At 43.9% G+C, this 12,896-nt stretch overlaps 1 protein-coding gene across 2 annotated transcripts in view; it reads left to right on the top strand.

The window, feature by feature from the left end:
- Positions 1-12,896, top strand: part of Ndc1 (Nuclear division cycle 1) — a 46,645-nt gene that overhangs the window by 25,726 nt on the left and 8,023 nt on the right. For both annotated transcript variants that reach the window (XM_075875021.1, XM_037432054.2), the window contains exons 10-15: positions 2,119-2,200; positions 5,032-5,166; positions 6,257-6,322; positions 8,209-8,279; positions 9,137-9,251; positions 11,143-11,243. In XM_075875021.1, the coding sequence (XP_075731136.1) occupies positions 2,119-2,200; positions 5,032-5,166; positions 6,257-6,322; positions 8,209-8,279; positions 9,137-9,251; positions 11,143-11,243 (570 nt within the window). The remainder of the gene's footprint in view (positions 1-2,118; positions 2,201-5,031; positions 5,167-6,256; positions 6,323-8,208; positions 8,280-9,136; positions 9,252-11,142; positions 11,244-12,896) is intronic.

The following is a 12,896-nucleotide window of genomic DNA, read 5'->3' as shown; positions in this document are numbered from 1 at the left end:
TTCATTGATAATCGTTAAGCCTTTTCAAGTTATGAAGCAACACCCGCTGCATGCTTACGAGTGAATTAAAATGCCTTTGCGATGAACTGACGCAGTTTTACTGAAGTGCGGTACCACTACATGTAGCCATAGTTGCAATTATTGTAAATATCGTTAAAAAAAAAATGTCCGCTATATGGGAACAGTTTCAATGGGTAACTTGGGAAAATCGCAAGTTCACCAAAATAAGGTTGTTATTAACTGATTGATCGTTATGTCTGGGATTGTTGTAGGTGGGATCGACTGCAATGCATGTTTTCCTAACCTGCACTAAAGTCAGTGGGAATGAGAGAGTGCCGCGGAAGTGGTGATACTGGTTTCGAACATACGACTTGACCCTCACAGTAGATTGCAAAGTTGTGGAAAATTGTTTCCGTGGTAGTTCCCACATTACTATGATATGATGGTATACATTGCCAGTAAACCTTTAGTTGCACAAAAGAAAGAACACTGCCTTAAAGATTGGTTTATACTCCTTCAATAAGCTTTGACCTAATATCTGGTAGAACCTAGTCTGTTTAGTCTGAAGGACTACCGTATTTACTTGCGTAATGAACGCACTTGCATAATAAATGCACACCTAACTTCAGTCGTCAAATTTTGTTTTTTTTTTTCTTGCATTATAAAAGCACTCCCTACATTCATCCACTGTAGTTCTGCTAAACGAAACATGGCGCCTCTTTGCCCATTGGATCTCTTCCATTTTTTATTATTATGCCGACCCATCTTGGCCACCTCGGCTTGCTCTATCCTCCCCTTCGCCCGTTGCCACGTGCCGTATTGTTTTTTAATGATCTATGTGTGCCCCAGTGTTTTTAATTATCTGTGTGCCATAGCGGTGCTCACAAATGGTGCGAGTGTAGAGACATTGCAGGTGAGAAGCACACAGCAAGCGGAGGCCACGAAACAGCCAACCGACGAGTGCATCCTGCAAATCCGAAACTTTAAGCTCCAACCACATGCACGCAATTTTCTAGCGACGACGACAGGATTTGCTGTCGCCATGGCAGCCGCGAAGGGCCATTTATCGTCATTGCGTCGCAGGTTTCTGTAAAACAAAAAATAAAAATATAAAAATAACTTTTTGCTCAGAAAAGATCGTGACTATTTCGCAACATGGTAGCACCCCCGATTCTCACTTCGATTGCAATTTGCTCTCTGTGCTTGTTATCTGGACGTACTTCAAGGAACGCAAGATATAGGCTACCTTTTCTTCAGTAACTTCTCATGTGGACAGCTAGGCGGTGGCCGTATTTTGTCTTTAATTTTGTTATCGACGGTTTGTTTTGATGCTTCGGTGGGAGCTTGCTGCAATGTTTGTTACTTGCTACAGTGTCAACAGCGTCGTCGTGGCCGTCATCCAACATAGTTAAATTATCAGTATATTAACTCTATGTCGTGCGACGTTGCCACAAAGTTTGCAAAGTGCGTCATAGCGCATGCTCCTGCGCACCCCTCAAGATCACACCAGATACCGCTGTTGCGGTTAAACGGAGCCATGAAATGCTTTCATGGCGTGCGTGGGCGGTGCGGGGACAGCTTGCAAAAGATAAGAGCCTTCAACCATTGAAGATGATTGAAGTGCAACAAAGAGGCTGCTTCCAAACAGTGTGCACTAACGTTTTTTTTTTTGCATTACCACACTTTTTGCTCATCCCAAAAAAGTTTTCATAAAATTTGCCCCGCATAATTAAACGCACCCTCCATTTCGCTCTGATTTCTCGAAAGAAAGACATACGTTCATTACACGAGTAAATACGGTATTTAACCTCTTTTTAATGAAATCAGTAATCTGGCATTTCACTTTTTTATATTGAATTTAGAGTAGAGTATTTGTACAAAGTATAACTACTAATAAATTACTTTTGCCGTTTATTTTTTGTACTTTTTGTTACCATGTTTTATATGTTAAATTTGTTTACTGTTGCGCCAAAATTCTTTTTGAAGGCCCACACGCAGTTACAGGCTTTCCAGGCAAAGAAAGTGGGCCATAATATTGCGCAAGTTGGATGAAAGCTGCCTTTTGTGCTTTTTTTAATTCTTTACTCTTGAGTACTCATGTACTTGCAATCTTTGCAGTACCTGAGCTTCCAGGACTTCCGGCAACTTGCCGAGCACTCTCCCGCTCGCCGAGCACAGGTCTTCGCAGTCAGCTCGCCCGGTATGCCTACACATTCACTTATACGTTTGTCACATAGGCACTTTTAATCTTTTGAGTGAGGAGACTTCTTCCAAAGAAGATTTTGCCGAAAGGCACACGAAGGAGGGCGATCTCCTCTACATAAACAGTCTGCAAATGGGCTTCGTGTATCTCTTTCATGCAAAAGAGGAGCCGTGAAACTACTGCGCGCCAGCAGTAATAAATTAATGAGAACCAAGAAAGCAAATATTTGTTTTTCTGTCACCTAGGCTCATCATTAAAACAATCTTCAAGACTTAATAAGCCCTTCAGAGCATATTTTCTTGTGTACTCTCGTAAGCAGGCCGAACGGGCTGGCGATATCATGTGGAGATGCTTAGTGTGTTGCACACGGACGTGAGGAGTGCGTGTGGATGCGTGGACTCAATACAGTTTGGCTTTATCATATCGAGATGCATAGTTTTGTTTTGGCTGACTTGGCTTTCAACGCTAGCATCATGCTTTCGATAACGCGTATGGAATAAAACTAAAAAGAGGTTGTCGGTGCTGTGTCCATGAGGCAGTGCCTTTTCATTAGACTTCCCTACATTGTAAAATGCCTCTGTTGTAAAGAGTTTTAGGGTGTTCGTGCGACAGGAACATTGTATTGGTAAATGTTGAGCAACTCCGCCGTTTGCTGTGCATTCCGTTTTTTTTGCTCTCGAGATACTCAGCATGAGTTTCTAGCTTTAGTTGCTGGCGGGGTATGGCCAGGTTTGCTAACTATAGTCTGCTACAACCTAAGTTTAAATTAGAGCTATACGAATAGCGAAATTTGGGGTGCAAAGCGAATTCGAATATTCAAGCTTGAGTGCAAATTGAATAGAATATTTTTCGTATAGTTGTCTCATATATTTGTTTAATATTTGTCTATTACTTCGAAGTGAAGTTACAGAAAAAGGGTTGCAGAGGATCCCTAAGCACTCTTATATGAGATAAATACATGAAGGGTAAAACTGCTGTGTGCAGTTAAACATGACAGAATCACGGAAAGAATGAACATGGACAAGCATGAAACTTTCAATTAACATTTACATTCAAACCTCAATATAACGAATCTGGGTATTATGAAATATCGGTTATAACGACGAAAGTGAAAAATAGTCTTATAATAGGCATAGTGTTAGGAATAACCCTTTACAACGAATTTTCGGATATAGCGAACTTATTCTTGTGTGAGATGCAATTGTGTTATAATAGGGTTTGGGTGTATTTATCTGAAGGCAAAATGGTAGATTCCTGTACTGTGCAATGTCAGTGCATATTACAGAACACCAGATGGTCAATATTTTCCGGAGCCCTCCACTATGGCGTCTCTCAAATGGTATCTTGGTTTTGGGACATGAAATTTCTGAATATTATTATTATTATTATTAACATTTATCTATCGTCACCCTTATGTACTCATAAAGCTGACATTTGCAAGTAAAAGTGGTCACATGGTCACAATCAAACTGGTTACAAGACTGCACGCAGCAATTCATGCTCATTATCAAATAATGATACAGTCGCCGACCGATTTTCCGGACTCCAAAAATTCGGACTTGTTGGATATTCCGGACTTCATAAATGCACCGTCAAGGATCCCATAGAGCTAATGCATTGTTTCGACCGATTTTTCGGGCGAATTTGCCCCTGAAAGTTCGATGTTTCGGACTAAATCGCTCGTTTTGTGCCACGCCCCAAGCCATTGTAAACGCCGCCATGTTGGTTTTTTTGTCGGCTTGGCTAAGCTTGGTCTTCAGATGCTTTTCCTGCCTCCGAGATTGGAATGCGCACGCCATATTTTAAGTTTCGGAGGCCGTGTTTGCTTTTTAAAAGACGCGGTGATGGATGCCGTTTTTTCGTCTTCGGTCAGCACTATCGTCATCACATCGCACGGGGAGGAGGCGAAAGAAGGATTCTCTACCTGCCACAATGACATTTAAAGACTTCACTCGTGCGGACGACGACATTGTTTCGTGCGCGGAGGCCACTGACGACGAAATTCTTCGCCAGGTTGTCCCGGAGCCGGAGAGCGGCTCGGATGACGACAACGACGACCGCCCGCAGCCGTCGGCGGCGGAGATTGCCAACGCGGTGACAATTTTGTCGAGCGTTTATGGCGATGATGTCACCTTGGCGCAAATACGGGCAAACCAAATTGCCTCCAAGCGTAGTTTGAGGCAAGGCAGCATCAAGGACTTTTTTAAACCTGCCTGATGCAATAAACTTCAGATTTTTGGCGAAAACGAATTTTTCGGACTGTTCGATTTTTCGTACTTTTTTTCGATCCCCGCCAGGTCCGAAAAATCGGTCGGCGACTGTAGAGGCGTGTCACACAAGAATTGTCTCTGTAGAGTCTGTCCTGCCGCTCCCCATCACCAGTGCACCTTCTGGCAAGACAATCTTCTCTTGCCTTGCCTGTGTAGACAATGCCACAAATACTTCTCTTCACCTTCCTTCATGGCTCGGTTCACGTGCCTCTTTCTGGAATCTTCCAGGCGTGCACTCTTGCCAATTTGAACCCGTCTTTATCGTCTTTTTAGTTCCCAAGGGCTCTTACTCGTGAGAAATCTTCATCCTTGGGTGATTGACAAGTGTGCTGTGTTGGTTCGCCGGTGGAGCTTGCAACGAACTGTAGGAGTGAGATTTCCCGCAAAGCACTGGTTGCCATGGCAGTGCCTTTTTAGTTGCGTCGTCCTGTCGATAGAATCCACAGTAGTCATGAGACTGATGGGTGCGCAGTGTTGTTACTTTATCTGGTAGATCACGTCTCACAGCTGTCCTATTCTAAAGAGCTTGCACAGTGACCCTGGTCGATGTTTTCACAGGCTTCCACCCGCTGCACTGGGGTGCTCTGTGTGAAGCATGCCTGGTGCTCGTGCGTCAATTTTGCCATGCCCTGGGGCAAGTGGATATGCCGCCACCGCCGCAACCCCCTAACCCCCAGGCTGCCACACCTCAAGGTGAGTGCTATCATGAGAAACTCGGCTTGCAGTAAAATGTATTCTTTTCGATTCTTTACCTTTGAAAACTATTGCACCATGCTGATTGCTACAAGAGTGAGCTGAAATCGAGCGTTACTGTCTCAAACATCTTGTTATAACTAGGCTTGTACGAATAGGGAATTTCAGGTACGAAGTAAATTCGAAGTGAGTAGTAATTTTGGTCGAATAATTTGGAATTGAATTCGAATAGTATATATATTGCATATAAAAAAAAAATGGGCATGTTTGTCATGACCTATCCAGCCTGCCCAATTTGTTTTTAAGCTAAAACGAGGCCTGTGCAGATGCGGTGTTTTTGTGTCAAAGGAAGTGGAAACAACTTTGAATAGTAGCAGGATTTGACTTTTGGTGGCTTTTGGTGACTTTTGGTAGCAGGATTTGACTTTTCAAGTGACAGCCTGTGAAATATTTTATGTTTCAAAATTTGCTGTACTTAAAGTAAATAAGTCGGTATAACAAGATTTTTAAACGTGAAAATTAATGTTATTGTAGTACCTTCATTTAACCTTAGTGGAGCTTCGCTGCAGTTCGGCTTTCTCTTGGATATGTGTTTTCACGGCTTTGCATAATTTTGCTGCAGTGAAACCACATATAGAGGAGGTTACATGCAAACTAGTATACGTTAAATAAGTGCTTTCACAGCTTAGCACCCCTCCACTGCAGTGAAAACACCTTTACAAGACATTGCATGTGGACTAATATAAACTTATTTGTGCATTTCGAATAATTAGAAATTTCTAATAACTTAAATTTGATTTAAAGAAAATTTGAATACTGCATTAGTATTTCAAGTATTCGAATAAGCCTAGTGATAACACTAGTGCCTGTACGCCTAGGTGAGGCGATACAAATTTCAAAATCGGTCAAGTCGGGATATAAAAAAGTTGGTAGAATCTGCAATTTAGGTTGAAATTTCACTGTGGCGTCCCTCCAGTATGGCGTCTTTTGTAATTATATCACGATTTTGGTGCTTGAAACTCCAGATATTACAAATATGGCTCGAGGTATTGTATGTGTATTTGATGTTTGGATGACTGTGATGTTGCAGCTTCAAAAACAACTGAGGGTGCTTCATTTCTGCGTATGCGGCCTCTCTCACTGGCTACACCACCCCGTAAGTCAGCCAACATCTACCTTTATAGTTGTTGTTTTTTTTTAAATTTAATTTTGTGAACTCTGGAGGAATTGATTCTTCTGTATAGTGGTAACTCCTTCTGATTAAGGTAGGAACATGGAAAGATAGACGTCTTAGGGCCACCTGTCTCAAAACTCGACTTTTTTTCTTTGTTTGTTTATTCTTTAGAATATTCAGCAAAATGAAAGCTTGCAGGTTTACATTCTGGCCTCATCTGAGGTGTTCCTCCAGCGTAAATTCAAATGCAAACAGGAAATATAGAAGGGACACTGAAGTGAAACAGTGAATTGATTTAGATTGGAAAATTGCTCTCTGAGAACTCTATTTTTGTTAATTGCACCACCATAGGTGTGGAGCTAAATAGCAGAGCTAAGCAAGGCCATAGTATCAATTCAAAATTTTGTGGCAAATCTCTGTGCGTGTTGTCACGACTTCAAGAAGACTTTAGTGTTTTTGCGGCATTGAGTTTATAAAATTGTCTGAAAATTGGTATGTTATGTCTGGTGGTGTACACGTATCCCGAAGGAGTACGGCCACCAGCGTGGGTCCGGTCTTAGCGAGCCGCAGGGCACGCGTTAACCGCCGCCGTGACGAAAACACGATACTGCTCAAAGTCGCAACACTTTATTGTGGCAACACCAAACGCAGTACAGCCCGTTGCAAAGGCGCGACGGGAAAGCAAATAGGCTCATCCACGCCACGGGCACAAAGTACTACACAGGGTGCTACGAGCACGTCTCCGCGGTAAAGGTGATCGATCCACGGAGACACCGGGGCCTAGGCTGGGTTGCTCAGGCGAGGGCAAAGGCGCTCGCGTTGGCTTCGGAGGGAGACGGGTCGGCGTAGCTAGGCCACGCACTAGGACACCCTACCACCCTTCGGCCGTGCGTACGCAGTGGGGCAACAAAAGGTGAGCGTTTGCCTCGGGCGCCGTCAGCGAAGTCCGACGAGCCCCGAGCGACGGGAGTCGATGGACGAAAAGATTGCATGGCTCACCGTTTGCAGTCCCGGAGAGTATCTATCCGCTCCTGACGCAGCGCGCAAGCCCCGCCGCGGTGGCCTAGTGGCTAAGGTACTCGGCTGCTGACCCGCAGGTCGCGGGATCAAATCCCGGCTGCGGCGGCTGCATTTCCGATGGAGGCGGAAATGTTGTAGGCCCGTGTGCTCAGATTTGGGTGCACGTTAAAGAACTCCAGGTGGTCAAAATTTCCGGAGCCCTCCACTACGGCGTCTCTCATAATCATATGGTGGTTTTGGGACGTTAAACCCCACAAATCAATCAACGCAGCACGCAAAAACCTCTCGGGAGACTCCGCGCGCGGCGCCACAGTCAACATTCGCTACCGGGTGAGGGAGTTAAACGTCACTCCGCTCTCCCACCGCGGCAGACAGCAAAGGAGTGCAGACATGTCGGGACATGAGAACGGCAGAAAAGGCGGCAAAGCCCGCGCAAAGGCAGCGGGCTAGCCTCAATTCCTACAGTCTCTGGCCAGCCTCTGAGTAGATACCGTCACGGTGTTAGATGTGCGAACTTCAAGTTTGCATTGCCAGATGCATTTTCTTTGAACGCTCTTTTGTGCTTGCCAAGCATCTTCTTGCAGCAGGCGAGAGGATGCTCGCTATCGTGAAAGAGTAATTTGCTAATACGAACAAAAATTTTTTTTTCTTTTTATTGTCAGTTTAGAAAAACCCCAGTTCAAAATTTCCTGAGCCCTACATTACGGAATCCCTCATAATCATATTATGGTTTTGGGACGTAAAGCCCCCACTATTATTATTTCATTTCTCATAGCACACAAAGTGCGAGAAAATACTACACTGGTCATGTAACCTGCATGCTGAAGTTACTGTTGTCTTCTGTACAGCTGACCCTCTGCAAATCATGAACCAGGTCCAGCCGCCACCACCTCAGCCAAAAGTGTCAATAGTAAGATGGGTAAGTAATACCAGCAACATCAAATGGCTGCTCATCAAAGAGTGTTTGCTTGTTAGATACGCCACTATACAATAAGCAGTGGCTTTTATACAATTTCAGGCTACTGGACAATGGTAGCGACATGCTGTGAATTTTCGTTTGACCGCAGTTTCATAAACACTTTTCGCTTGTACAATGGGCGTCCCAATAACTAGAGCTGTGTGAATAGCAGGATTTTGAGTGTAAACTGAATCTGATTATTGAAGTTTGAGTGCAAATTAAATTCAGTATTTTATGTATAATTCGGAGTCAAATTACTGGGAAAAAATAGTTGCTGCGGAGGACTCCTAAGCATATTTCCATGAGATAGCAACATGAAAGCGTTGCTCACTGATCAACAGTGAACAGAGGTTGGTTCAGGTAGCAAAATTTAACAGTGCTGGGGTGTTGCAGTAGAGAGCGACAAAATTGGTGGCAGTCTGTGTGCAAAAACTTGTGGATAACTTGACGTGTAAAGGCTAGGTGGTAGATGGTCGCCGAATGTGCACCTTCATCAGGCCTTATAATTGCCAGTTTCAGAAACTTGTCTTGTAAGGTTGGTTGAACTGGTTTCTATTGCCTCACGTCTGACGCGGCATGTACAGCCAACAAACACATTAAAATTCCTGCATATGTAAGTTTTGTGATTCTGCCTGTGCTTTAGTATATACAATGATGTAAGTTTCAATGGGTCGCACGGAGTATTTGCATTTCGATGGTTTCACTGTACGTCAAGCAACCTCAGTAGTGCTGCTGGGGATTACAGCGGTTTCCCACTTGTGTGTGTGCCCTGCAGTGCATGTTTTTCCTTTTTCAAATTTTTTGCTGAATGGGGGCAGATGCTGGATGGCCTGAAAAGCCATCCTTTGGCATCGTATTTCATCTCCGAGCTGCCTGATGTCAAGAGTAGGCAGCTGTTTGCCGATTGCCAACCTCTCATCTGGGCCATTGAAGGTTCGTACTATCATTCAGGCATTCATTGTTCGGTATGGAAGCCAAACCAGTACTGTCCTGCTAAATCCTAACCTCTGATGTTCCACCCATGCCTCCTCCCTTTGTTGTTTTTCAATGCCAGTGCAAACGCTCACTCCTCAATTGGAACAGCTTGTCCAACCTAGTTCAGGGAGTTGTTGTGGTGCTATGCCATCCAAATAATACGACTGCTTGTCGCACATGCATCTGAGCAAGCGATGGTGCTGTTCCCATGGAGCTGTGGTAGATGCACCGTCTCTCTGCTACGTTATGTGTTTAAGATCTTTCATACCCCTTATTTTGTGGCTCGAAGCAATACAGCAAACATCTTACAGAGCTCATGTGACACTTTTTAAATCCAATGCACGCAGCAGTGTTGTGGTGATGCGTCCCCATTGGTAATGCGCATAGAGCCGTGAATAGGCATGTGCCATCACAAAACATCGCATCGCTTAGAGAGTCAGCATAGCAGCCAACATAGTGATCATGTGATGCAAGGTAGTGATTATGTAATGTAATGCAAGGTAGTGATCATGTGATGCAAGATAGTGATCATGCAAAACAAAGGTAGTGATTTCAAAGGTTGTGTAGTTGATCTAAATTACATTTGGTTGGCATTTGTTACCAACATGAATCATGAAATGGTCAAAGCGGTAGTAATCCAGAATTGGGTGCATTGTTACAGTATCTAGACAATTGAATTCCTGTACTCAATGGTAACGTGTCGGTCTGACTTGAGGCAGCACAAATATTGAAAAATACTTTTGTGACATTCAAGTAAATACAGTAATTCTTTGTCAGCTGCATGGGGTATGTATTATCAGTGCCTGCTGGCCTGCGAGAATGAAAACAGATTTCCCACATATGTAGCAGCACTGTTCGCAATCACTGCATGTACGGCAAGCCTTAATCTTGGAGTTTCTTGCTTCACCGTAGGGGTCATTGATATATAACCGGGCATTAAACATGATCATCTTTTGTGTGACAGCTGGACACATACATACCACTTTTTCTTCTGCATAAAAACTTTTCTCCCACGTCAGCTTTCACAATTATCTCACCAAAGTTTGTGTAAGCGTGGGAAAAATTGTTTTAAATGTAGTTTTCGAAAGTGGTAGTGGTGCCACAATATTTGAAATTCGATCTTTTACTGAAGCTTCTGCACTTTTGTCCCATTCAGATAAGGGGAACCTGTCATTCAAAATGCCAAGGAGTCTTCTGTTTCTTTTTTCTAGTTTTCTAGAGAAGTGGTATGAGCTCCCAGTCGTCGGGTGTTTATGTAGATTTGTGCTGCAACTTGACTGATAAATGCATTGAAACAGTATTCTGCGAAATTGACGCATTCTTCACGAATGGATGATGTTGCAGGGGAATAGTTTTCCTGCTACCGTATACCTCTAGAAAAGTGGGCAGATGTTCATGAATATCGGTACTCGACCATTTCGACAGTGGAACAAGGGATAACAAAAATTGGCAAAGAATGGTTCAAATGGTTTGGGTGCCTGAAGTAAGCTTTACAGGAACAGACCACAGGCCTATGAAGGTGAATGTGCACATGCTGTTCCGCTGTTGGAAATGAGGTGCACACAATACTTCACTGCATAACATCTGAAGTGCTCTTCTGTGTCACTTGTCAAGGCCGTTTCGTTCTTAATACTCGGTAGTCCGATTGTGTGATGAAACCTTGAAGAGTCAGTGAATCGTATGTGTCCCACTTTCCGGCAAAGTACTGGCTCGATTTCGAAAAAAAAAAAAAAATTGTTTTATACTATTTCTTTGTAGCTTATATGTATATACCACAACTAGCTTTTATAACATCGAAAAAAAAATGGTGTACCTACGAAGGATTAAGGTGCACTTTTGACATGCCCAGGTCTGTGCCTGCTGGTGTGTGCTTCCAAGACTGAAGACAAATATGGTGTGGTGCAGTTCAGCCTACCAAAGATATTCAGTGCCCTGCTGGAAATGGATCAGGCAAGCAGCTCTCTGTGTTCCCGAAAATGTTCTTTTAGGATATCTTCCAGTAAAAGCAGAGTAGTGTTTACCTAAGCCTTTCAACATCCATTTGCGTGCATTAAAAAGAACAACCAATTTGTATGGTGCCATCTTTTTATCGGAACGAAAGAGTACCGGTCAGTGAATCTAATCACGGAATGGCGAAGTGGGAAACGCCGCAAAACGTTTGTATTCAGTGTATTTATATCTACAGCAAATATGAAGTCTTCTACTTACATGCTTACTTACAGTGAGTGTGAGAATGGTTCGTGTTGGAGTGTTGTGGCTTACCCTGCATGTGTGCAATCCGCACGCATGGGCTGTGGCTCGACTTTGTCCACTGGCAGCTGCGACGGCAGCACTGCTTCTTACTGTGTAACTCTTCTTACGTCATAAGCAGCACAACATTAAGCGGGAGTAGATAATAATATGCATACTCTAATTTTGAGCACTGGCACGCATGACAGCATCAGGCTACGCGACTGCGTACAGGAAAGTGAGACTTCATATTTCATAATCCAGCTTGAAATCTCTTCCGCTAGGCTGCACCACATGACGATTTTGGTTACTTTTAAATACGATTTAAAAATATAAACCCTACTCATAACACGAAAAAAAATGCTGAAATCTATGGCTGTATTTTATGGTTTTTTCGTGTTCGCCAGGATCTACCGTAAGAACCGAAATATGGGTCGACCTCCCCAAGTTTGAATCTCCAAAAAAGAAATTTTTAAAACTCGCAAAGTATTGCGGCGCACCCTTACCTTGATAAATACGCGACACAATCAGCTGCACTGTGGGGACGTTTCTTTTTATTTTGACACTAATCTTATGTAGCTAAACGTCGAAAGGCCACAGGTGCTGTCACTCAGACTTGTCCGAACTTGAGTCTGACGACGTCTGTTTCTCACTAGCTACATCCCAGAGTGCATCGTCCTCCGTTCCATCCTATGCTCTGCTGATGCAGCATTTGCAGGAAGACTTGCCCACCATTTCTTCTGGGAGACATTTCTATGCTGACGATACCCAGCCACAAACATTCGAGAGCAGTGGACGTCGTAGGCGGCCAGCGGAGCTCTTAGGATTGTCGCCCGGCATCCACTCATTGTAGGGCTCCCACACGTGGTCTTTCAAGGGTTTATTGAGCTCTACATTCAGTGGCTGGAGGATAGACCTTAGTCCCCCAGGGATTACGACAAGGTCCGTCTCGCCATTGCATTGCCCTTTACATAGGCTGTGAGGTGGCCTCAAAATGAGTTGAGCACCAGCAAGCTCGGTCGCTGAAAAAACACACCGGGTTGCCAATTGCACACAAGCCGGTTCCACTCAAGCATGAGGGACTCATTCATGAAGCCTTTTTCGTTCGCTCTCACGATAACATCCGGGGGAGAGTCTTCCTTTGGTAGCCCTTTTTTCTTGAATATTATATAAGGGGGCAGCTTCTTTCCATCGGCTGTGCATGCAAGCATCACTGTAAGTTACGAATGCTCGTTGCCCATTTTCAAGAGCTTCACTTGCTTGGACCCTTTGGCAGTCACAGTCTGGTTCGAGGGCATATCAAACCAGATCGGAGTTTCTTCAGCATTGCCTATGTGTCACATCATGTAGCAATGTCGTTGACGAAGCCCTATG

This window comes from Rhipicephalus microplus, chromosome 10 (assembly GCF_043290135.1).
Source record: "Rhipicephalus microplus isolate Deutch F79 chromosome 10, USDA_Rmic, whole genome shotgun sequence".
Classification (NCBI taxonomy): Eukaryota; Metazoa; Arthropoda; class Arachnida; order Ixodida; family Ixodidae; genus Rhipicephalus; species Rhipicephalus microplus.
Note: the sequence above shows the minus strand (reverse complement) of the source record. Positions and strands in the feature narration are given on the sequence as shown.